This window comes from Delphinus delphis, chromosome 10, assembly GCF_949987515.2.
Source record: "Delphinus delphis chromosome 10, mDelDel1.2, whole genome shotgun sequence".
In the NCBI taxonomy this organism is placed as follows: Eukaryota; Metazoa; Chordata; class Mammalia; order Artiodactyla; family Delphinidae; genus Delphinus; species Delphinus delphis.
In genome coordinates, this window is record NC_082692.2 from 55,516,736 (window position 1) to 55,541,612 (window position 24,877).

At 45.9% G+C, this 24,877-nt stretch overlaps 1 protein-coding gene across 1 annotated transcript in view; it reads left to right on the plus strand.

Moving 5' to 3' along the window:
- The window catches only part of DCLK3 (doublecortin like kinase 3), a 47,031-nt gene extending 40,653 nt beyond the window's left edge, over positions 1-6,378 (plus strand). The window contains exons 6-8 of the mRNA XM_069541074.1: positions 1,604-1,736; positions 2,991-3,158; positions 5,789-6,378. Coding sequence (XP_069397175.1) covers positions 1,604-1,736; positions 2,991-3,158; positions 5,789-5,982 — 495 coding nt within the window. The 3' untranslated portion in view covers positions 5,983-6,378. The remainder of the gene's footprint in view (positions 1-1,603; positions 1,737-2,990; positions 3,159-5,788) is intronic.
- The last annotated feature ends 18,499 nt before the right edge of the window (positions 6,379-24,877 follow it).

Sequence of the window (24,877 nt, forward strand, 5' to 3'; positions counted from 1 at the left end):
AGCTCAATTTGGCCTGAGCCATCAGCTTCTACCATGAGATGCGGGCCCGGTAAAGCAGGGGAGGAGGATGGAGCCTTGACAGCAGAGGATGGACCAGGGCCATGCCTGGGAAGGAGGCCCTCGGTTTGGATGAGGAGATCCTGAAAGGGGAGGAGGAAGATAGCAAGGCTGACTTTCTGTATCAATACTTCCTATTTTGCGTGAAGTCAGTCCTGCTCTGCAGAGGTGAACTATTGTGGAGGGTAAAATTATGATATTTATTAGTTTAATCTTGAAACCCAGACAGCCCAGCAGATGCTCTGGAGGTCTTGGCCACACAGCAGAAATGCTCCCAGGGACACGGCCATCTCTCTCCCAAGAGGGATCACTCCTGGGCCCAGCACAGCCTGAGGGATTTACTGCAAAAGCCCTTTTTGTAACAACATGGTAAAACTCAGGGTCGAGAATGGCTGGCTGTGCCCCCTGATGGTGGAGGTTTGCCTCTGGTCCACCTGCTTCCAATTCTTTGGGGGCCTTTGGATGAGACCTCCTCAGCCTCCTGAAACAGAAATAACCCTTTGCTGGAAGATTCGGCATCATACCCCAGTTACAAGCACAGACTCTAAAGCCCAAGTGTCAGGGTTCAAACTCCAGGTCACCATTTACTATGTAACTGTGCCTCCATTTCCTTATCTGTAAAATGGGAATGTGCATGGCCTTACAGGACTGCAATGACGATTAAATGAATTAATATTTTGTAAGATGTTATAAACAGCGCCTGGCATCAGAGAAGCACGACAGGGCTTCCCTGGTGGCGCGGTGGTTGAGAGTCCGCCTGCCGATGCAGGGGACACGAGTTCGTGCCCCGGTCCGGGAAGATCCCACATGCTGCGGAGCGGCTAGGCCCGTGAGCCATGGCCGCTGAGCCTGCGTGTCCGGAGCCTGTGCTCCGCAATGGGAAAGGCCACAACAGTGAGAGGCCCGCGTACCACAAAAAAAAAAAAAGAAGAAGAAGAAGCACGACAGAAGCGTTTGCTAGGTAAACCATATAATTTTAGCCTCCACTGCTTATTTGTCTACTTTTTCATTACAATTCCCACTTCTTTTTCCTTTCTTTTTTTCCTCTGCTCCGACTTTACATTATCCACAGGCATTTTCTAATTCTCATTAAAGCTAGTCTGTGCTCAAAAATATCATTGATCCTTGTTCTAATTCAGTGCTGCCCAGTGGATTCTTCTCTACTGATGGAAATGTTATAGACTTGCACGATCCAATATAATAGCCCTTAGCCATGGATGGTTATTGAACACTTGAAATGTGGCTAGTGGATCTGAGAAACTGAATTTCTAATTTTATTAGATTTTAATTTAATTAATTTAAAATAAATAGCCATCTGTGGCAATATGGTGCTACCATATTGGACGGCAGAGAAAATCTAACTCATTGGTTCTTTAGTGAGCACGTGTCACTGAGATCCAGTTGGATTTGTCAGTGTTGGGTCAATCTATAAGCTCCTGTGTTTTATTGTTTGCTTATCCTGAACTTGCACGGTTGTTGTCCTGTTAGTTTTCCTTCTTTGTTCTCATCACAATTTTGGTGGTTTGGGGATTTTGATTTCTTACAGGTTCAGCGAAATGAGGACAAATCTACCACCTTGAAACTGGCTGATTTTGGTCTTGCAAAGCATGTGGTGAGACCTATATTTACTGTGTGTGGGACTCCGACTTATGTAGCTCCTGAAATTCTTTCTGAGAAAGGTAAGGGTTACACATTGCTCTGGGGGACTCCAGCTCACTTACTAACCAAGGTTTAACTTTTAATATTTAAATTTTACATTTTTCAGCATGGAGCAGTGGAAAGTCTCAGAGAGTTGGCACTAAGCTTGTACTTGGATGTTAATGGAAATATTTGAAATAGGTCTTCTTGACCAAAGCATGAGCACTTTTTCCTCACAAGGACTGCCCTTATTACAGAGAAGGGATTGTGGTATATGTGCGTGTGTGTGTGTGTGTGTGTGTGCGTGCGCGCGCACGCATGCACGTGTGTTGGCAGGACGGTGAGATGGAAGATGGTGGAGAATTGGGTGGGGAACGCAAGCAAGCAAGCAAGGTCATTTGGCCACTCACCCAAGGTTACCTCTAATGGAGACAATTGGAACGGTTCTTATGGTAATTGGCTTAAAATTTCCTTTACCAACCTTGCATTTAAAGGAAAAGGAGGTCCCATTTCAAACCCAATGAATAACATTTATTACAGGCTTGTATATTGTATGAGGGTCCAGTGGGCTATTTTAGTGACACACTCTGTAAAGGATATACAAGGAAATCATTATTATTATTATTATATGCCTCCAAGTATGTGAATGCCTATTTAGCCATCCTGGCACTCCAGGAGAAATCAGTTTAGCCACCCTATGATGGCTAAAGATGGGAAGGCTCTGGATGGGTTGTGGGTCTGGGGGTAGGGAGGAGGGAGAGATTTTGTCCCAGCAGCAGAAGCATCAGGGAAGCCAACATGCAGAGACTAGACTATGCATGGAGGTTGGGTGGTAGAGACATTGAGAAGACCAGCCTCAGTGGAGCAGAGGGAATTGCAGTTGGATGGGTAGGTTGAGTCTGGATTCCCCACAAGTGAGTTTGGACTCGGTGTGGCCAGCATAGTAGCTGTGGTAACACAGTGACAGTGGGACAAGAGAGTACTGAGCGACTATAGACATTTTAATGGAGGCATTACTGAGCTGGATAAGAGAGGAATGAAAGCAAATAGTCTATGTGAACTCTGGGAAGTCAGGATGGTAGGGCTCGCACCAACTAACACAGGGTGTCGGAAAGGTAAGCTCTTCTGGGAGATGGGGATGGGGTGAGTTAGACTTTGAACACACTGACTCTGTAGAGATATTTAGGTGGATACACAGAGTTGTCTGGTTGGCTGAACGTGTGCTTTTGAGACCCCTCGATACAGAGATGGCAGCCAAAGTGGTGAGATAATGTGTCTCTGCCTCTACTGCACAGGTTATGGGCTGGAGGTGGACATGTGGGCCGCAGGCGTTATCCTCTACATCCTCCTGTGCGGCTTCCCCCCATTCCGTAGCCCAGAGAGGGACCAGGATGAGCTCTTTAACATCATCCAGCTGGGCCACTTCGAGTTCCTGGCTCCTTACTGGGACAACATCTCTGACGGTGAGACCTGGGGCTTCCCGGGCAGGAGGGAAGGGGATGGAGAGATGGAGCCCCTCCGGGGATCAGGTCAGATGTGTAAAACGCCACCCAGAGAACCCACTACGGTACCTGGGCTGTCAGCATCTTGTACTTCATCCTTTATTTCCTGCTAGATTGGTGTAGATTTCCATAGCATTCCGAACACGACTTGCTTTGAGATATAACGAAAGATTCTCACCACCAGTTGTAGTCACCAAATACTTTTCCTGAAGCCAATTAAAGAACCTCGGAACTGAAAAATAAACTGAAAAATATCAGAAATGTGTAATCCTCATTTGGAAAGATCTAGGCCATCTCATAGGGAATTCCCTGGCAGTCCAGTGGTTAGGACTCGGTGCTCTCTCTGCCGAGGGCCCAGGTTCAATCCCCGGTTGGGGAACTAAGATCCCACAGGCGTGCAGTGCAGCCAAAAAAAAAAAAAAAAGCCATCTGCCATCTCATATACAGAAGTATTTGGGAATTGGACAGACTGGAGATGCTTATTTCACCTGTGAATACTCAGGCTCCTATGGGGGCATACTTGGGGCACAGGGGCTCTGGAAGGTTGAGGGAGAAGGTCTCAGGTACTTTTTAGTGGAGCAGAAGCATGTGTGGTCCTCCTCCTTTTTGGCCCTTTCAAGTGGAATTTTCCCCCTTGTTTCTACTGATTTGTATGTACTACCCACTGCCCTTGTAAAATTGAGAACTAGATCACTGGGGGTTTTGAGTCTTTAGCTGAAAAAGTAGAATAGGAGTGATAACTTTTCCCCAATTTCCCCTAAACACATCATCTAAGATAAGTTATTCATCTGCCCTTGTCCTCAGCTCTGCCTCCTCATCTGGGGCTCGGGCTTGCGGGAAGGGAAGAGCTTCATTTTTTTCCACTTAACTAAGGTGGGCAGAGGGAAGCTTGCTGCCTGTAGGGTAAGGGTCTTGAGCTGATCAAGGCAGTGGCAATTTAGGAATTGAAGGACTAAAAATCATTTTAGAAAGTTCTATGCAACACTGTACTTAGATTTGGTTATGGTGGCCCCTGCCCTGAGTCCCATGCCTTAGAGGGCCTGCTCTTGTTACATGTCTCCCCAGAAGTGAGGAGACTCTGGGGACAAGAGGCTGTGCCCCCCGCCAGAGCCCAGGCTCCCCCTTCTAGACCACTTAACCGGGACCCCAGAATTTCCCGCACAAATGGCCCAAGCCCAATTCCAAGGCTTGTGAGACCTCTTTTCCCAGCCCCTCCCCACAGTGCCCTAGGCTGCCAAGGAGCAGCTGTTTGGGGGGCGTAGGGGGAGCACAGACATATTGGTGGGGTGTCCAACTGTCCACACACAGGCATGTGAGACTGAGAATTCCGTTTAAACCTGGGCTTCTACCCCCTGAGTCCTCCGAGGACCTTGAAGGAGTGATGCTGGGATGAATGGGGAAGGGGTACATTGTGGGCGGAATCTGCCCAGTTTGAACGGGGTGGGGTAGGAGAAATCCTGTGGTCTCCATGCTCAAGAGGTGACTGGACAGTGGCCATAGAAGCGGGGCAATTGGTGGGTGAACAGCTGACCTTGAACAAGAGGCATCCCCCAATAAAGGTAAATAAACATGGATATCTTTTTCCCCATGCATTCTTTTTTTAAAATATATATATATACATTCATGCCTTTATTACATCAGGTATTTTTTTTTTTGGCCGTGTTGCACAGCTTGCAGGGACCTTGGTTCCCCAACCAGGAATTGAACCCGTGCCCCGCTGCAGTGGAAACGCGGAGTCCTAACCACTGGGCCGCCAGGGAATTCCCTCCCGTGTATTCTTAAGTAATTGGTTAAGAGGCTCAGGGAGCCGGCCTGGGAGAACCAGCGAGCCAGGGAGAAATCTCTTCTCCTCCCCGTCTGCCACCTGACCCACCAGCTGTCACCACATCTCTCTAGAATCAGTCATGGTCTTGAGCAAAAAATGAAATTCATTTTGAATTTGCATTATTTACTACTTAGATCTCTTTGCCCATGTTTTTCAGTTTTGTCAATCTGGAGGTATATTTATCAATTTAGGAAGGAAGATTGGACATATTTTATTTAACAACTTGATAGTTTGATTTACAAATTTTAAAATATGTAGACATATACTATGTGGCTTCCATGTGTCCTCTTGAGCTGGGCGGCGCCATGGGTGTTAGTTGCAGGCCTGACCTCATGACTCTATGTCTAACATGGTAGCCCTTAGCTGCATGTGGCTATTTGAATGTAACTGTAAATTAATTAAAAGGAAATGCAATAAGAATTCAGTTCAGGAAATTCCCTGGTCGTCCAGTGGATAGGACTCTGTGCTCTCACTTCCCAGGGCCCGGGGTTCAATCCATGGTCAGGGGGCTAAGATCCCGCAAGAGGCTCGGTGCGGCCAAAAAAAAAAAAAAGTTCAGTTCATCAGTCGCACCAGCCATATTTCAAATGCTCAGTAGTCCCAAGAGGGTAGCGCAGATATGGAAAGTTTCCACCGTGGCAGAAAGTTCTCTGATCCAGCCATGGTGCTAACAGGAAGGTTTGTGTCCTTATTTCCTGTATGGGGAAGGGAAACTTCAAACCACCTGCATGCTTCTCATTTTTCCGTCTTTCTGTCATTCCAACAGCTGCCAAAGATCTGGTGAGCCGGTTGCTGGTGGTAGACCCCAAAAAGCGCTACACGGCCCACCAGGTCCTTCAGCATCCCTGGATTGAAACTGCTGGAAAGACCAGAAGGGCAAAGCTACAAAAGGAGGGGCCCCCCAGCAGCGAGAACCACTTCCGGAGCCAGCACTCGAGGGCTGCAGAGCAGGCGTCATAGTCACGGCCTCAGCATTCGCTCAGCCCTCGGTTCTGCTCGGGGACAGAGAAGAGGATAGATGTCAAGGAGAAAAACAGTGAAAAAGCCTTCCTCCCATAATTGGAGAATCAGGGGAAGGAGAGAAGACAGTATATTTTAAAGCTTATTTAACAAAATAAACTTGAGTCAATGTTAAATGTTGTAACATATTTTTAGATGTGAAGCCTTTAATACATTTTTGGGGGGGTGAGGGGGAGACTTGTTCTCAGTGAAGAATTTTTGGTAATAATGATGTGTTTTGCTTCCTCCTTATAATCAAGTTCATAGTATACTACATGAGTGGTGCTTACCAGGGTCTAAACTCCCCCTGTGAGATTAATAAGCTGAATCGTGGTCCTTCTGTGTTAATAAAATGTGCTCTGGATGACTGAAGTAACTGTATTCTGATTACTTCTTAATGCTGGTGATGAGAGCCAGGGAGTTATAGTTCAGACATGCCTCCCGAAACCACTGTGACTACGTATAAATGTGCTGATGGACCCTTGATGAACTGGCCAGGTCTGTTTAGGATGTGCTGGTCTCGGTCTCTAGCATTTTAGCCTTACTGAAAATCAGATTTAGTGTAGCCTGAAATGGAAAGAAGAAATCATTGGGAATTCCCTGGTGGTCCAGTGGTTAAGATGCCGTGCTTCCACTGCTGGGGGCACGGGTTCGCCTTCTGGTCGGGGAACTAGTATCCTGCATGCTGCGCAGCATGGCCAAAAAAAAAGAAATCATTGATTTATTCCCGCCCCTTCAGGACCCATTTAGACTGCGTTTCAGCCAATGATCCCTGAGTCTGAGTCCCGACTACGTGAAGTTAGGCACTCAGGTGTGACTGTGTTTACATTTTCAGATCACGAGGGAGCCATCTAGTGCATTACTATGTCAGAAACGCAGTCGATATGTTACGCCTAGGCTGGAAGGAGCTCAGAATGTTCAGGCATGTTCCTATCTGCAGGGCAGACTGTGGAGGGCATAGGACATGTTGGTTATTTCACTCCGGACTTCGGTACCAACAGATGACCCTGGGAGTATGTATGAGCTGATAGCAAAACATCATCCTGATATTTCCCAGCTTGACTTTTCTAGGTTATATGTAACCTGGTCAATAGGACACAGAATCAGCCCCAAAGTGCAGGTTTCTCACCACCCCCATCCCTTCCCTCACAGTGTAGGTGTCATCTCAGTGGAGGAAGTGCATCCGACAGGAAATAGGAACAGCGAGAGTTTAGTATAAGGAATTGCTGGAACAGGTGTTGGAAAATGCAGAAAGCACACAAGAAGTAATTCAGAGATGATGACTCCTAGATGAGGAGCCAAGGGAAGAGACTTGGGCGATTCGAATGTAGAAGCTTGGAGGAGAAACCCTTGCAGCACACTCTGACTGTGCCACCCAGATGCCCCCTCAAGGCTGAAGGGAATGAGCTGCGGGGTGATGCTGGCTGATAGCCCTCAGCAATCACCAGGGACAGGAACAGCCCTTAGCTGGCAGGAGTCACCTCACCCAGGATCACATGCCCCTCCTGGGAAGTGGCTGCATCCAATGATGGGTCTATACAGGGCTCGGCCAGACAACCCTGAAGGGCCACCCAGCTTCACAGCTCCCCGTGGGGGTTGGCTGAGCCCTTTGCCCGGTCCTGCTGCTTTCCCTTCTCTTCCAGGCGTGATGGCCCTGAGATCACTCCCTAATGAAACTTCTGCATGCTGATCTCTATCTCAGAGTTGGCTTCGCAGAGAACAGAGCCTGGGACACCCCCTAGGAACTTAGAACGACTGCAAAGAGGTACCAGCTGGTGCTTTGATCTCAGGGGTCCGAGAAGGGGCCCCATGGAGCTGGGACCCAGACACCTGAGGAGGGGGTGCTGTCCACAGGCAGTACAGTAGGACTCATTCTGGAAATGTGGAAGGAGGCTGGAAGCTGGAACCAATTGCTACTGGAACATCTTTTGATAGTGTCACCAAAGGCACTAAATCCAAAAGAGAATTTTCAGACCTCATAGGGCATCGTTTGATTCTACTGACCTCTCTCTCTTTGAATCATTTCTCCAGTTGGCTTCCATAAGTCATGCATTTTCCTGGTTTTCCCCCTACATCTCTTTTTACACCTTTGGGTCTTCTGAGTAGGTTTGGTCTTCCACTTGTTAAAAGTTGTAGCTCCATTATTAGTCACTAGAGAAATGCAAGTCAAACCCACAATGAAATAGTAGTACACAGCTATTAGAATGGCTAAAATTAATTGGCTAAAGTAAAAAGATTGACACTGCCCTGTATTGGTGAGGATTTGGAGCAATCGGAACTCTTGTACATTGCTGTTGGGGATGTAAAAATGGTATTCCTTTTTTGGAGAACAATTTGGTAGTCCTTCAAAAGTTAAACATACACCTACCATATAATCCAGCTATTCCACTCCTAGGTATTTACAAGAGAAATTAGAGCATATGTCCACACACACACACACACTTGTACACAAATATTCACAGGCACTCTATTTGTAGTAGCCTCAAAGTGGAAACAATCTGAATGTCCCTAAATTGGTGAGTGTAGAAAAAAATTGTGGTAGGTCCATCCAATGAATACTCTTCAGCAATAAAAAGGAATGACCTGCTGATACATGCAACAGAATGGATAAAACTCAAAATAATTAGGCTAAGTGAAAGTGTAATAGGGAAGAACCTTTGTATCCTATTACAAGGTAATCTGAAAGGGATGTTGCCTGTAAGTTTAAATTATACATCATGGCCCATCTCTGGGAACCCTGCCTCCCAGGCAATGAATGTTAAGCTAAAATACCCTTGTTTAACTGGCAGAAAACATCCTGAGCAGGCCCACCTGTGAATGACTGCAGGGAGGAAGAAATTAACACATCCCCTCCAGAGGCTGACGGGAACCAGGAAATGTTTAACTTTACTCCCTCCCCTTTTAGTATAAAAGAAGCTTGAATTCTAACTCAGGCAAGATGGTTCTGGGGGGGGGGGGGTATGAGTCCACTGTCTTCTTGGTCTGCTGGCTTTCCTAATAAAGGCACTATTCCTTGCCCCAATAACTCATCTCTCGATTTATTGGCCTGTCGTGCAGCGAGCAGTACAAGCTTGGACTCAGTAACAAATTTTGGCAAGCCAGCCAGCCAGGAGCCTTTCTACTCGTGGCCAGCTGGCCCTGGTGGGGAAATTTTCAGGTAAGGCCCTAGCAGCTACTGGGACCACTTGTCCTGAGGATTTTCCCTTCAAAATTCTCCAAAGCAGTACCGGCTGCCCCAGCTCTTGCCAGTTGGGGCAAGGAATCCACATTTGGTAGCGGATGGGCTTGATACAGCAGGGTAAGTCGTGCTGGCGTAGACAGCCAGGAACTTTATTTCCTCTCCATTTGGAGCTTTTTCTCCAGAATAAGCCAATTTGTTTATGTACCTTGCTGGAGAGAGGAAAGAGTTGGACTTTAACCCAATTTGTGAACGTGTTCATTTGTTTCTTTGGATACTAGCATTTGTATGTGCCGTTTGTGTTTTTTATTTGTCTTGAAAAACAAGGAATGTTTCAACTATCCCTAAAGAAAGTCCTCTGAGGTGTGTTTCGGATAAGTGATCTGATTACAGCTGTGAACCCATGGGTGAGAGGAAGATGATACTTTATATCATTGTAACCATGTGTGGCCATAGTACCTGTTAGGATCTCCACAAGGGATTTAGGCAGGGTTACCTTGGGACCCTATGCACCATGTACCCTTGCTGTGTCAGTTACGTCATTCATGGTCTCCTGTGTCATCGGCATATGTAAAACCCAAGACCAAACTTGAGGGTTCATTTAGGATTTTGTTTGTCCTTTGGGTTTTTTGTTTCATTTTGTTTGGTACTTTTCTCCATTTACAGCCAAATCAGCTTTGTGATATTTTAAACGTTTACTGATGTCAAATGGAGGAAAGAAACAGACAAAAAACCAAAAACCTGTCTGTTCTTGTCCAAGAACGGGACATTCCCAGGAAGAAGAGAAAGGTTCTACTTGGTGCCTAAAGTCACCAAATGCTACAAATAGAAGTATCTTTTCCGTAAATATTAGTAAAAAGGGTTTAGCCGTCTGAACAGGTGACCTTGATTTGTCCCATCTGCCAGAAACCCTGTTTGAATCCAACCTCTTTTGTAACTGGTGGGTTTTACATTGCTGCACCTGATTCATGGCTGACATTTTTGCAATGGGAATTGAGAGGTCCCTGTGTTTGAGTTTGTATGTGAGTTATAGATGTGTGACATTGCCACAATTGATTTTGGGGGGGCTCTATTTGATTGGCTTGAGGGAAATTATGTGCTTATATTCATACTCAAACATGGAAGAGACCGACCAGAATGACTTTTGGGCTCACGTGATCTAGGAAATATTCAGTGTTGCTTTACTATCTGGAGTTAAAGTTAGCTGAAACTTGCTAGTTTAATACATATATGTCTTTAGAGTCATCAACATTAAGTATCGTACTTTCATTGTACCTAAGTTTACTAGAAATCAAATAAGACCTTTATTATTCCTGTTAAAACGTTTGTCAGCAAGGAAAATAACAATATGAACATATTTTAAAAATATATTTATTTATTTTGGCTGCACTGGGTCTTAGTTGCAGCATGTGGGATCTTCGTTGCAGCATGTTTAGTTGTGGCATACAGATTCCTTAGTTGCAGCATGCATGTGGGATCTAGTTTCCTGACCAGGGATCCAACCCGGGGCCCCTGCGTTGGGAGCACGGAGTCTTACCCTCTGGACCACCAGGGAAGTCCCATGACAAAGACTTTAAGTAAATAAAATAGAGGTAAATGAGGTAAGAGTTTTAGGTAAACTGTATAGGAATAATTATGTTTTGGGAATGTCTATCTAAAATAGTCTCTCTAGATTTTTGTAACTTTAAACTAAGCTAAATGAAGAGAATTCATTGACTATCTGGGTCATTTCAAATAGGATAAAATATTGGAACATTACTTGCTGGGTAGGTCTAAGTTTACCTATCTTTGCCTTCTCAGGAGAGGAAGACTAAAAGCATAAGCTTGTTAGTCAGGAAATTCAGGTATGATAAACAGTTTACGATTGCTTGCTTCTTGATTTTCACTAGAGATTAAGGTTTTAAGGTTAAGAATTATGAGGGAAACATTTCAGTATGTAAAGATGTAGGATGTCTGTTTTCAGCAGAGCATGAGGAATGAAAATGCATTTTGTTAGAGGGAAAAACGTGGTCTTGTCCTAGAGCTGGTTGTTTCTGAATGGACAAGAAAGTGAGGGGCAGATTAATATGGACACAGAAAATTGTGGAAGGTTTGTGGAGGAGGAACACTGAAAGAGTCTCGTGCATGGTTGGGATTGGCTAAGATGAGATTGAACTTAATTAAGAAAATGAATTTTAAAGGTAAAGTGGTACAGAACCTGAATTTGGTTTTCTAAGAAGACAGTTTTCTTGAAATACTAAACTGTGTTTGGTAATTGTTTCTTTAAAGTGATCTGTATTTGTCATTGATCTTTTATCACTGGTTAAAGCTTTTTGATATTTCTGACAAACTTCCCAAAGATCAAACTCTAAATGAAGTTCATTTGACCTCTAGCTAATATTGAGGCTTTTCAAAGGGTCCCTGGAAGCCCTCAAATTATTTGTGTTCTCTCCATCTCAGAAACAGTAAACTAATTAGGCTTATTTGGTATGTTGAATTACATGGGAAGCATTGTCAAATAAGTGGCTATAAAATTTCTTAGATTGTATCATATGGGTAAATGTCATTAACATACACATTTTAGAAATTATATGGAACTTCTAAAATTCTTGCATATCTTGGTAAATGATATCAGTCATAATTTTATTAATTATCTTAAATTGTGTCACAGCAGTAATCAAGTACAATTACAGTGTAATGCCAGTGGGTTGATGCCAAAGCAAAAAGGCGTCCCTTTTTTTTGACAACATTTCTAGTTTTTTTAATGGATTCTAATTTCTTTATAAATCTAGATTATGGAACAGTGATTGTTGTTAACAATATTAATTCCAAAAGGCATCCTTTTAGCGGTTAGAGATGATCAATTGCTATTTATGGTTTTACAGTGGCTTTTGAATGACTATAGCTATTTTGTGAAGAAGCAGGGAAGAAAGATGAAATCTTTTTATTTTTTATTTTATTTTTGCTGTGTTGGGTCTTCGTTTCTGTGCAAGGGCTTTCTCTAGTTGTGGCAAGCGGGGGCCACTCTTCATCGCGGTGCGCGGGCCTCTCACTGTTGCGGCCTCTCTTGTTGCGGAGCACAGGCTCCAGATGCGCAGGCTCAGTAGTTGTGGCTCACGGGCCTAGTTGCTCCGCGGCATATGGGATCCTCCCAGACCAGGGCTCGAACCCGTGTCCCCTGCATTAGCAGGCAGATTCTCAACCACTGCGCCACCAGGGAAGCCCCAAGATGAAATCTTTTATGTGCAAGCATTTGTACTATTATCAGAGAAAATAAGAAAAGGGAATGAGAGTGAGATTATGTTGCTTCAAACCTTCACTCCTCCAGCTGAGCTGGCTGTGCCAGCTGCTCTGGCCGCCATACCAATATATGTACCCCTTCATCACCTTCTGTTCTTATTCAGCCCCAGTTCCTGACGCTGGGGTTCAGGACTGTCCCTGCTTATACGGATCAATTAGAAAATCCTGTGTTAGTTTCTGGGGCACAGGGACTTGGTCTGGTATTGCCATCTAAGACCAGACAGGGCACCCAACTTGGGCCAGGAGCCACTCCCAGGGCAGGGAAATTTCCCTTCCCCCATTAACTCACAGGGAACCTAAATACAAATGATCAGCCAGCTGGGTTTCTCAGGCTTGTTTAATTTGAAAGATCATGACCCTCCTTATAGGGAGGATCCTCTACACCTGAAGCCCACTTGGCAGCACCGAAATCTGAACCAAATTGAGACCCCAATGAGGGAGGAATGCCCTTATTAGAGCATGACTTATGAGTGCATCTTGGCCGGGCTTTGAAAAGGGGAACCAAAGCAAGAGTTTGAACAAAATTCAAGAAATTCAGCAAAAAAACAAATGAAGACCCCTCTGAATTTTTGCAAAGGATTTATCGGGCCTACAGACATCAACCTAATGCAGATCCCAAGGCCCCTGAAAATATTACAGAGGTTAAATTTGACCTTTTGGGGGTAAACTGCCTCAGATATCAGGAGAAAGTTGTAAAATTTAGATGGTGCATTTGGAATGAAGCCCTCTCAATTGGTAGATGGTGCTTTTAAAGTGTTCAACAGAGAACAACAACAGAAGAAAGAAGATGCAAAACAAAAACGCCAATTTTCTCACCTTCCCGGAAGGTGAGTAACTCAAAAGAGAGCTAAGTCCCCATTGGGGAAGGAACAATGAATGCACTTACTGTAAGGAGGAAGAACATTGGAAAACAGATTGCCTAAAACAGCAGAACAATAAAAGACAAGAGCCTCTCACATGGTAGAAAGAGAATAACACTGAATGAAAAGGCCCAGGGGCTCCCTTGGACTTGAGGTGACTAATTCCCCACAGGAGCCCTGAGTGAAATTGTCAGTGGGAATGAGCGATTAACCTTCTGATAGACCTTACCCTGAAGTTTTTCACCAGAACAGCCTGACCTCAGAGTCCCACCAGAACACTCTTTAAGCCTACAGATGGCACCCATGAAAACCCCAGGAAAGGAGACGAAGCTGTTTCCTCCAAGGTCTGCAAAAAGGTGTTAGTTTCATATGTACAGCAAAGTTATTCAGTTATACATATATATATTTTTTCATGTTCTTTTCCATTATAGGTTATTACAAGATATTGAATATAGTCCCCTGTGTTATAGAGTAGGACCTCATTGTTTATATATTCTATATATAGTAGTTTGTATCTGTTTATCCCAAACTCCTAATTTATCCCTCCTTCCCCCCTCCCCTTTGGTAACCATGTCTGTGAGTCTGCTTCTGTTTTGTCAATTAGTTCATTTGTATCAATTTTTAGATTCCACTTATGAGTAGTATCATATGATACCTGTCTTTCCCTTTCTGACTTAACTTCACTTAGTATGATCATCTCTAGGTCCATGCACATTGCCGCAAATGGCATTATTTCATTCTTCGTTATGGCTGAGTAATATTCCATTGTATATATAGACCACATCTTTATCCATTCACCTACCAATGGACACTTAGGTTGCTTCCATGTCTTGCCTATAGAAAATAGTGATGCTGTGAACACTGGGGTGCAAGAAAATCTTTCAAAAATCTTTCAAAGTAGGTCCTATTCAGCCCTCTTCCGAGATTGCAACTATAGTGAATGTTCCAAAAAGCAAATCAAGTCCTATGATTAGGCTTAAAAACCTTAAGTGAATTACCACTGCCTCCAGGAAAAGTCTAAGGCAATTGTCAGGGCTTATAAAGCCTTTCATGGATTGACCTCTGCTCACCTCACGCCAGGCCCTTCCCTGCTGAAGCATTTGCTGCTCCCCAAACATGCGGTGCTCTCTCTTCACACTGAGTCTTTATGCTCTTCTTCCTTTGCCTGGAACACTTTTCTTCCCCCTTTCTTCTGGAAACTTCGCATCAGTGATTCAGGTCATGGCTGAGATGAGACATCCTCTTCGAAGTCTTCCCCTGGAATTCCCTGACAGTCCAGTGGCGAAGACTCAGCGCTTTCACTCTTACTTACACTGCTGTGGGCCTGGATTTGATCCCTGGTCAGGGAACTAAAATCCCACAAGCTGCATGGCACAGCCCCCCAAAAAAGTCTTCCCAGTTCTGAGCTCCCCGAGCCCCTTGAGCTTCCCCCCGTGCTACAGTCTCACCAGTGTGGTAGATGCTACCTGTTTACCTTCTGTTTAATCCAACAGAATACGAGTCTGTTGAAGGCAGCCAATGTCTCTCCTTCATTAGAACCTGAAAAAACTGTAACAGATATTTTTGAATGAATGAAAAAATAAAACTCAGCTTGGGACACATTGAGTGGGGGTGTTTATGCGACACAGAAGGCAAAGGCATCTGGTTGAACAGTAATGTGCTGATAAGTGGTTATCTGCTGACTCTTGACAAAGCCCTGATTGGTAGCCTTTGTGGAATGCCATGGTGTAAATTGCATTTCAGTTTCCATGTGGCTGATTTCAAGCTCCCAATGTGACATTGAGAGATAGAGTTGGGAAGAGATGTGTGCCATTGGCTCTCCTGAGTTGCCACGACTGGGCTCCAGTGCACCACTGCCTGTGGGCAGGTGGGTGTGGGGAGTGGGATGTAGGCTGGAGAGATGGATTTGGTGACCATCTGTGGAGCGATGGTCATTGGAGCCGGGGAGCACCAAGATGACGACACCAGCGACACCAGCATTGACGTGGCCTGTAGAAAAAGAAGCCTCTTTGAAGAAAGAGGCAGGGAGACCTGAAATAGAAAATCAGTAGAACCAGGTCACTATTGTGTCATGGAAGCCAGGCAGTGGGAACCAAGGAGTAGAAATTCTCAAGATCCCCACTGGCAAATAAAGCAGAGTGATTCAGTAATGGAAGTGCTACAAAATGTGTGTTGCATCTCAAAGTTAGCAGGTTGGTGTTATTGAACCAGCGTTGTGAGGATAGCAGCCAGATTTGGAGAGGAAAATATTTGAAAAGAAATTGTATGTGGCCAGCGAGGCTGGCGTTTTGGGTGTTACATTAGTTATTGATATTTATTATTTCATAACAAATTACTCTACAACTTAACGTTTATTGTTGTTTTAAACTACTATCTCATACCCGCTGTGGGTCAGTGTTTCAGGAACAGCATAGCTGGGTAGTTCAGACTGGGGTCTCTCATGAGGTTGTACTTAAGATGCTGGCCTGTGCTGCTGTCATCTGAAGGCTTGACCAGAGCTAGAGGACATGTTTCCAAGATGGCACACTCATGGGATTGGCAAGTCAGTCCTGGCTGTTGGCAGGAGGCCTCAGTTCTTCCCCCATAACGAACTCTCCATAGGGCTGCTTGAATGTCCCAACAGTATGGCAGCTGGTTTCCTCCAGAGTGGGTGATCGGAGAAGAGAATGGCAGAAGATGCAATGTCTTTGACATAGCCTCAGAAGACATATGCCATCACTACTGCAGTATCCTACTGATCACACAAACCAGCCCTGATTCAGTGGAAGGAGTGACACAAGGGCACAGTTACCAGGAGGAAAGTTCATTGGGGACCATCTTGGAGGCTGGCTACCACAGCATGGGACCAGGCAAGCCAGGGTTGTGAGGACTGGTGGGATTAATTGGCCTCAGGGTTGTAAGAAGAACTCTGATATAAATTGGCTTCATAGAATCAGAGGTGTATTTGGGTTCCCTGATAGTTATTAGGCCCTCAGTGTGAGTACATCTTCCTGTAGACTTGAGGCTGGTCCCCCAGCAATGTCGAGAATTCTTTCTATGAGGACCACAAACCAGCAGAGGCTGAGGCCTAACGTGAAGGCCCTTGGCTGGGTCTGTTTCAAACACATAGCCCTCTCTTGGAAGGTACACAATGGCTGGACCTAGAAATTTGTGTATCAAGATAAAAGTAGCGGGCTTCCCTGGTGGCGCAGTGGTTGAGAGTCCGCCTGCCGATGCAGGGGACACGGGTTCGCGCCCCGGTCCGGGAAGATCCCACATGCCGCGGAGTGGCTGGGCCAGTGAGCCACGGCCGCTGAGCCTGCACGTCTGGAGCCTGTGCTCTGCAACGGGAGAGGCCACAACAGTGAGAGGCCCGCGAACCGCAAAAAAAAAAAAAAAAAAAAAAAGGCCCAGATGCTGCTTTCCACAAACTCCATCCTTATGTCTTCTTGGGTGTTTTTCAATGTGTTAGTCCACAGAGTGGAAGGCATTACCACGCTCATTTATTTTTCATGGAGTGTTGTAACAGGAACCCTGGATTCGACAAGTGAAGGTGGAAGCCATATTAATGATGTATGTTAAGTACAGCTGATCAGCACTCCTGTCATCGTAACATCACTGAGAGCATCAGAGCAAAGAGGCACACAGGTGGCAATGTGGTCACGTACTGTATCCCTTCTGCCGCAAGATCCGTAATGAAGTGACTAGAGGTGAATCTTTAGCTTTCAGCCTAAGTTAGTTGTTCTCCAGCATTAGTGAGCCATCCCAGGGTGAATCTAACTCAGTGGGTCTCCATCTCTCCCTCCCTCTCTTCCTTCCTTCCAACAAATATCTCTTAAGCTCCTGCCGTGTATCGGACAATGCCTTAGGCCTAGGAATCTGCATGTAACAAGCTCTGTAAATGATTTTCACATAGCTGGTTCGCGGAACACATCGTAGGAGAAGCTGGCCTAAAGAAACCTGTAATTGGTACTGTGGTTGTCTCTCTAGCATCCATTTTCTCCAGCCCCCCACCCCCTCACACAGATGTATGTTGTGTTTAGGTGGCTCTGTTCTCAGCCATGTGCTTCGGCAGAGGCTGACTAAAGAGGCATACATATCATCGATGAAAATAGTCAATAAACAATGTATAAGAGGAATAGAAAAGAGTTTCCTTTGAGCCAAAACTGAGGACTACAGCCTGGGAGACACAGATTCAAGAAGCCTTTGAATTGTGTTCTGCTGGTCTTCAGAATGGGGCGGGGGGCTCATAAAGACAAAAAAACTGCAAAATTACATAAGTTGTTTGGCAAGAATTAGGAGTGGAGCTGGCAAGAAGTAAGGGTGATAGTTAGCAAGGATTGGTCCAAATGGTTGCATAGTTACAAGGAGAGACCTTGAGACCATAGAGCTGCAGCTGGCAGCAGCTAGCAGATATTGTTTTGAGACTGGCTGGTGGTGTCCTTGAGTCTGATAGAGTTCAGAAAATTCAAGTTCTCAGTAATGCAGGAACATATCTGAAACCACATCCACCACGACCATCCAGCCCCGTTTTGGATGCCTGAACCACAGTTACTCCATTTCGATTTTTTTAAAAATGCATTCTTCTCGTTAATGGTTAAAGCAGATGTACAATGTATGTCTGATAGGCCACAAAACAGGCTGTTCCGGTTAGCATAAAGCCTAAGTTAAACCATGTACAAGCCAGAATGTCTTTCTCACACCTCAGTATGTGAAAATTTCTTTCATCAGTATGGCAACACCGTCACATACTGCATCTCTTATGCAGGAAGATCGGTAATGAAGGGACTAGAGGTGTGAACCCACAGGGCAGGTTTGGATTGTGCTAGGCAATCATGGTTTTCCCCTTTGGGGTTGGTTTAGACATGACCATGTGATGCATTTCAGATCAAGGAAACTGAGGGGAAATTTGCAAAGGGCTTCTGAAAAAGACTTTCTTGCTCCCAATAAAAGACACAGGAAATGATGGCCTTTTTTTCTGGACATGGCTGTATCTAGATGTAAAGGATGGCACTGGGGCAGCCACCTTGTGATGGTGAGGGGGAGGCTAGCCCAAAAAGGAAGGCTGCCCACCAGGGTAACAGAGCAGCAAGATGGAAGAAACTTGGTCCTTGATGATGTCATTGAACTACTGAATTATCCAACCCTGGAGCTGTCCTATCCTTGGACTTCCAGGGATAGGTTGATCCCTTTCCTTGTTGTTTAAGCCAGATGAGTTTGGGATTCTTTTATGCTTTCTGCTAAAAACATTCAAACTGGTACTGACTGTGTATGTGCATTTTTGATTCGGGGCTTAATCTTTCTGTAACTTATTAAATAATTGCAATGTAACGTCTCAAGTGGGTTCCCTAGAAGCAGAGACTGAGATAGGGGTTCGGATGCACATAATTTATTGAGGTTGTGCACTCAGGAGAAAGCAATAAAGGAGGGAATAAAATAGGATAGGAAGAGGGAAAGAAATGAGTAAGGATGTTATCTCAGGCCGAGTTGATTCTTAGCTGATCCATGGGAGGTTCTGGATCTGCATTTTCTAATATGGTAGGCATTAGTCATATGAAGCTATTAAAATTTAAATTAATTAAAAAGAATTAAATTTTTTTTTTTTGCTGTACACGGGCCTCTCACTGTTGTGGCCTCTCCCGTTGCAGAGCACAGGCTCCGGACACGCAGGGTCAGCGGCCATGGCTCACTGGCCCAGCTGCTCCGCGGCATGTGGGATCTTCCCGGACTGGGGCACGAACCCGTGTCCCCTGCATCGGCAGGCGGACTCTCAACCACTGCGCCACCAGGGAAGCCCCAAGAATTAAATTTTAATTCAGTTCTTTAGTTTCACATCAGGTGTTCAGTAGCCACATGTGGCTAAATGGCTACCATATTGGACAGAGCAGACATAATTATTTCCATCATCACAGAAAATTTTACTGGACAGCACCTTGGAGTGTCAATCATTACACAGAGTTGCCCTACCCTGATGCTTTAGCATGCCACTGTTGGGCAGTGGTTAACTCCCCCTGTGAGGAGTGGTGGCACAACCTCCCAGGAGATCCAGGAAGGTGGTTCTAAGGAGGTGGCTCCCATCAGCTCCAAATTCATCATTAGGTAAAGGAATCTGGGTGGAGTTGTGCCAACAGCGACTACACCGTGGTGTCCAGTGGGCATGAGCTGGGATGTGGTGCTTTGGGCACAGTGATTAGGCAGCACCCCTTCCCCACTGATGCACATTGGGAATTCAGAATCTCCTTGAATTCCTCCTAGGGAGCACCTTTGATCCCTATCCACCCCAAGTGTTCAGACATGTACCAACTGTATAAGCATATCTGATGGATGGGTCACTCTAGTGATGCTCAGATTTCAGGGGGGACAGAGGAGGCTCAGAGAGCAGACTCTAAGGGATAAAGGGACACAGCCCCGTGAGTAAGACCTAGAAAAAGTGCTTGAATGTCACAGAAGGATGGTGACTCTGGGCAGAACGTGGAGCTGCTGCCAGAAGTGTCTCATCCAGGCTCTGTGTCCTGCTAGAAAGAAGAAGGTATAAGGGACTTCCCTGGTGGCACTGTGGTTAAGAATCCGCCTGCCAATGCAGAGGACATGGGTTCAAGCCCTGGTCCAGGAAGATCCCACATGTTGTGGAACAACTAAGCCTGTGCACCACAACTACTGAAGCCCACGCACCTGGTGCCATGCTCCGAAGCAAGGGAAGCCACCACAATGGGAAGCCCACACACCACAATGAAGACCCATCATGGCCATAAATAAATAAATAAAATTATTAAAAAAACAAAAAAGAAGGTATAAGTTAAGTGCTCATATGCACTTTCCTGTGTTGTGTGTGTGTCTTCTCTTTGGTTACCTCTTCATATGACACCAGTTTTGTAATGCCATCTTCCATAAAGAGAGTAAGATAATTCAGTCTTTCCTCTTTGCATGGTTGAACAACTTTTTAAAAACATTTATTTATTTGCCACACCCCGAATGGCATGCAGGATCTTAGTTCCCCAATCAGGGATTGAACCCACACCCCCTGCAGTGGAAACATGGAGTCTTAACCACTAGACCGTCAGGGAAGTCCCAACAACTTCTTTTCTTAATTGCTACTTTGTTTATTTTTAATTTATTTATGGTTGTGTTGGGTCTTCATTGCTGTGCGCAGGCTTTCTCTAGTTGCGGCAAGCGGGGGCTACTCTTCGTTGTGGTGCATATGCTTCTCATTGCAGTGGCTTCTCTTTGTTGCGGAGCACGGGCTCTAGGCGTGCCAGCTTCAGTAGTTGTGGCACACGGGCTCAGTAGTTGTGGCTCACGGGCTCTAGAGAGCACTCAGGCTCAGTAGTTGTGGCGCACAGGCTTAGTTGCTCCATGGCATGTGGGATCTTACTGGACCAGGGCTTGAACCTATGTCCCCTGCATTGGCAGGCAGATTCTTAACCACTGCGCCACCAGGGAAGCCCTTAATTACTACTTTAGAAACATTTCTTTTTGCTTCACAACTAGTTATGGGGAAATGACCCATCTTTACCTTCTGCCTCTATATCTTGATCTGGGGTTATTTCCTATCTGGGGGGAAGTCCTCAGATAACACAGCCCTGTGATCGCACTCTCCCTGGTCTCCCAACAGCTGCTGCCAAAGCAGCAAGTCCAGCTGAGGCCAGGTCCTCACTGCCCTGATCCACCAGTGGCTTGGTCCCGGGGGCAGGGTGGTGGTGATGGGTGTTAGTGCAGGAGGAGGTGGTGTGGAGCTGAGTCATAATTGCCCCTGAGCAGGAAGCGAAGGAGCTTCTTATTCAGATTCTTCTCCTTGGGGTCAAAGATAGAACTCAGAAACTGAACGACACTGGTGGTGTTCCGTTCGTATCGCCTCAGTGTACATCAGCCCATCGTCCAACTTTCGGTACCAGCAACTCTCTCTGAGGCTGTTCTCTGGCCACTGAAGCCCACTCTGCTCACCTGTGTGACAGGCTGCAGGTGTCCAGGAATTATTGTCCCTCCCCTCCCCCTCCCCCCTCTCCCCACTAGCCTTCCACCAACAATCTTTTTTTACGATTTTGTTTTGATGTAGACCATTTTTAAAGTCTTTATTGAATTTGTTTTGGTTTTTTGGCCATGAGGCATGTGGGATCTTAGCTCCCTAACCAGGGATCAAACCTGCACCCCCTGCATTGGAAGGTGAAGTCAACAACTGGACTGTCAGGAAATCCCCTACTAACAATGAATGGAAGTTAGTATAAATACCAAAGCTCCTCATCCCTCTGGGAGGAAATACCTGAGTGTAAGTCTACACTGGCTCCCAGAGTTCCCCATCATGACTGTGTTCCATTTGTCTCCATGGTAACTGGCTTGATAATGTCCAAGTCCCCTTTATTTGGTTGCCTTTCCCATACAGTCTCACTTCCCTTCCTACCGGTGTTTCTTTAGCTTCCAAATGAACTACTTGCACTTGAGTCATTGTCTCAGCTTCTGCTTCTAGGGGACCCCAATGGAGATGCTGGGTGAAGTTGACCAGGGGCAATGGTCACCGGGGACTGGGTGATGTGGACATGATGCTGGCAGCCTGCTGCCCAGCCCAAGCCCTAGGATGGTCATCAGGGTTCAGAGGCTGGGGCAGCATGCTTGAGCCTCCATCTCTGCTGAATGATTAGTTTAATTCTGGAGTGAAGGTTATTGGCAAGTGTATGAGTCATGTAACAGGTCACTTACTTCATATCATTCCTGTCAGTTATGAAGCTGATACTTTACTCTCCATCTGTCTTACTTTTGTGTTTATCTCTCAGTTGGCTCAGAACTTGAAAGGAGAGTAAGAGGTTACTAACTCAGCCTCCTGAAACTGTTACAATAAGCATGGCAAAAAGATAGGAATTCTAGATGAGCAAAATCCAAGGAGCTGGGTCAGAGGGTGGTTAGATGCTGGCCACTGGCCTGAGAGATGGAGTAGATCTATGGTCCACAGAGGCAGAGGCAGAAGGAGGTCCTAGGCAGCATTCCGGAATAAGAATTCAGAAACAGACAAGGCAAAAGCCAAATAATGAGAACACCTGGGGATGCTGGGATGTGATACTTTTGATGAGACTAGAGCTCAGTGATCAAAACTGGGTCCTTGCATCCAGAATGGAGGAACATCATGCATTCTGGTCAGTCTGGAACTAGTCAGCTGCCCCCTTTATCAGGCTCTGACTGGACCTGGGAGCAGGAGGCTGGGCTGCAGCTGTGGACAGAAGGGAAACAACAACCAAGGAAATAGGCTGGTACTGATGGATTCTGCCACCAAATATTTAGAAGACTAGCTCAATTCTATCCTTGCTTGTAAAGGGGCAACACTGTGCTTTGTCAAGCCACAGAGAGGAAAATGCCATTGCTTATTCTCTTTTCTCAGATTTTGCAGACATTAGCCTTAAAAGACTTCCTGCCTGGAAGGTTCCTCTCCAGGACCATGGCAGCTTCCATGGTCTCACCCAACTCATCTTGGGATGGCTTCTGCATGTCCTGGAAGAGGACGCGGCCGCTGCACTGGTTTTGCATCTTCAGGGATGTTGGGTGCCCTCACACTTCTCCTCAGCCAACTTGAGAAAGAAGTGGTCCACACCCCCCAGAACCACATCGTTGTGGCTAAAATAGAAGCCCAGGGAGAGGTAGATGAAGGAGGCCTGCAGGTGTAGGTTGAGTAGGTGGTTGATGGTGACCTCCACCTGGGTGGAATAATTCTAACGAATCTGAGCTTATGGTTGGTCAATAAGAACCTAAGCACAAAAAATGGTGTTGGCTAGTCCCTGAGGCAGAGCACAGCTGAGAAGATAGTCCCAGAGGTTGAGAATGGAAAAGAAGTTGATGGGTGGTCAGAGGCTGGAAGGAGGGGCATCTCTGGTCTGTTCTGTCCAAGCACTTGAAACAAGAGACAGATCCTCGGGACGCGCAGGCACACTGCCTCTTCTGTCTTCATCTCTTTCTGGATCAAAACTTTGTCTCTCATGGATCTCTCCAATCAGTATTTACACAAACTCAAGAGTCTCCCTAAATCTTTGCTTTCAATGTGTTCAGTGGACCAGAATCATGGGCATCACCTAGGAGCCTGCTAGAAATGCAGAATCTCAGGCTCCACCCCAGTCTGCTAAATTACCTGCAGTTTAACATGATCCCCAGGTGATGTGCATGCACAGTAAAGCTTGAGTAGCCCTGCTCTAAACCTCAACCAGCCTTCTCTTCTAAAAATGCAAATCAGTTCTTATCTAATCTCCCCTAAAAAACCCTGTTTTCCCAGATACTTTCCCTCCCTCCCTAGCTTCTGCAACTGCTAACATTTCCTCAAACTCATTTTCCAAGGACCCTCTTTGGCAAACACTGGGCAAATGGGCAAAGTCATTGGTCCCACCTTGGAGACAGCACCTGACTCCCTTTCTCTATGAATTTTGCCCTGGGCGAGGCAGTCTGACCAGAGTGTAGAGTCCGCTTGTAGAGGATTCTGAGCTCTTAATTGTTGCAGAAGTGACCTTTTCAGAATGTGCCAGTGATTTTCCAGTTTGTTCTCAGCTCCACACTCCACTCTTCGTATTGCAAGTGGCTGACCCTACAACTATGTTTCCCAGGCTCCCTTGCCAACTGGGTGCTGCCAGTGGGAAAGCACTGGCAGCAGATTGAGAGTGGGAGGAGGAAAGTGTTTCCAGGGAGGAGGGGAGTGTTTCCAGCGAGGTGGTACCACCTTCTTGGTTTCAATCCTGCTCCTGGAATATGCTAACACTGCCTCCTGCCCTGGTTCCTCCAACCCCAAGGATGGTAGCGGTTCCCTGCTCTTGCTAATCTCCAGGTTGCCTTCCTTGTTTGGCTTTTTGGTTTTTCCAATACCTATATAACCAGTTCCCCATACCTGGCATGGATGTGTTTTCCTGAGCGGACCCTGACTGATACATGGAGGTATCAGAAAATGGGGTTGGGGCAAGAAGAACGTTTGAGAACTTTTGTATGTTTGCTTTTCTATTCCAAGCAACATTTATTAAGGGTAGTGACTAGCTAGGTGTGGCAGGGCCAGGGGCTGCCCTCTGTTGCCAAACCTCAGGCTGTGTACAGGGATATATATACAGGGAGAGGGGCTGGATGTAGGCAGAGCACCGTGCAGGGGTGGCACACCAGTCTCAGATAGGTGAACTCTACTTGATTTGCACAAGGCACATCAGGGAACATACTGGAAACCAGGAGGCAACGGCAGCCCACTGGTGCCATGAGCCCTCACCAACCATCACTCTAACAGTGTTTTCCTTTGCAGTCCAATGTCCTCCACCCTAGGGATTGTGAGCAAGTTTTAGGAATAGAGAAAAAGGCCAGTTCCAGAGGACAATCCTTCTCTCTGCACATGAGTGATTCTCTCTGGTGGTTGTCAGTTAAGTCACCAATTAGTCAGTGTTATCGGGCAGCTGCTGGATGGGGGTCAGAGGAGTTGTCCCCAAGAGAAACCTCTTCATCTGGGAACAGGTTGGGGACAAATTTTTTTGGCCGCCTCCATGATCAGTCTTGGTTAGGCCAGCTGCTGAGTTGTCACAATTGGTGACAGTGAATGTCAATATTTTCACAGTCATCCCAC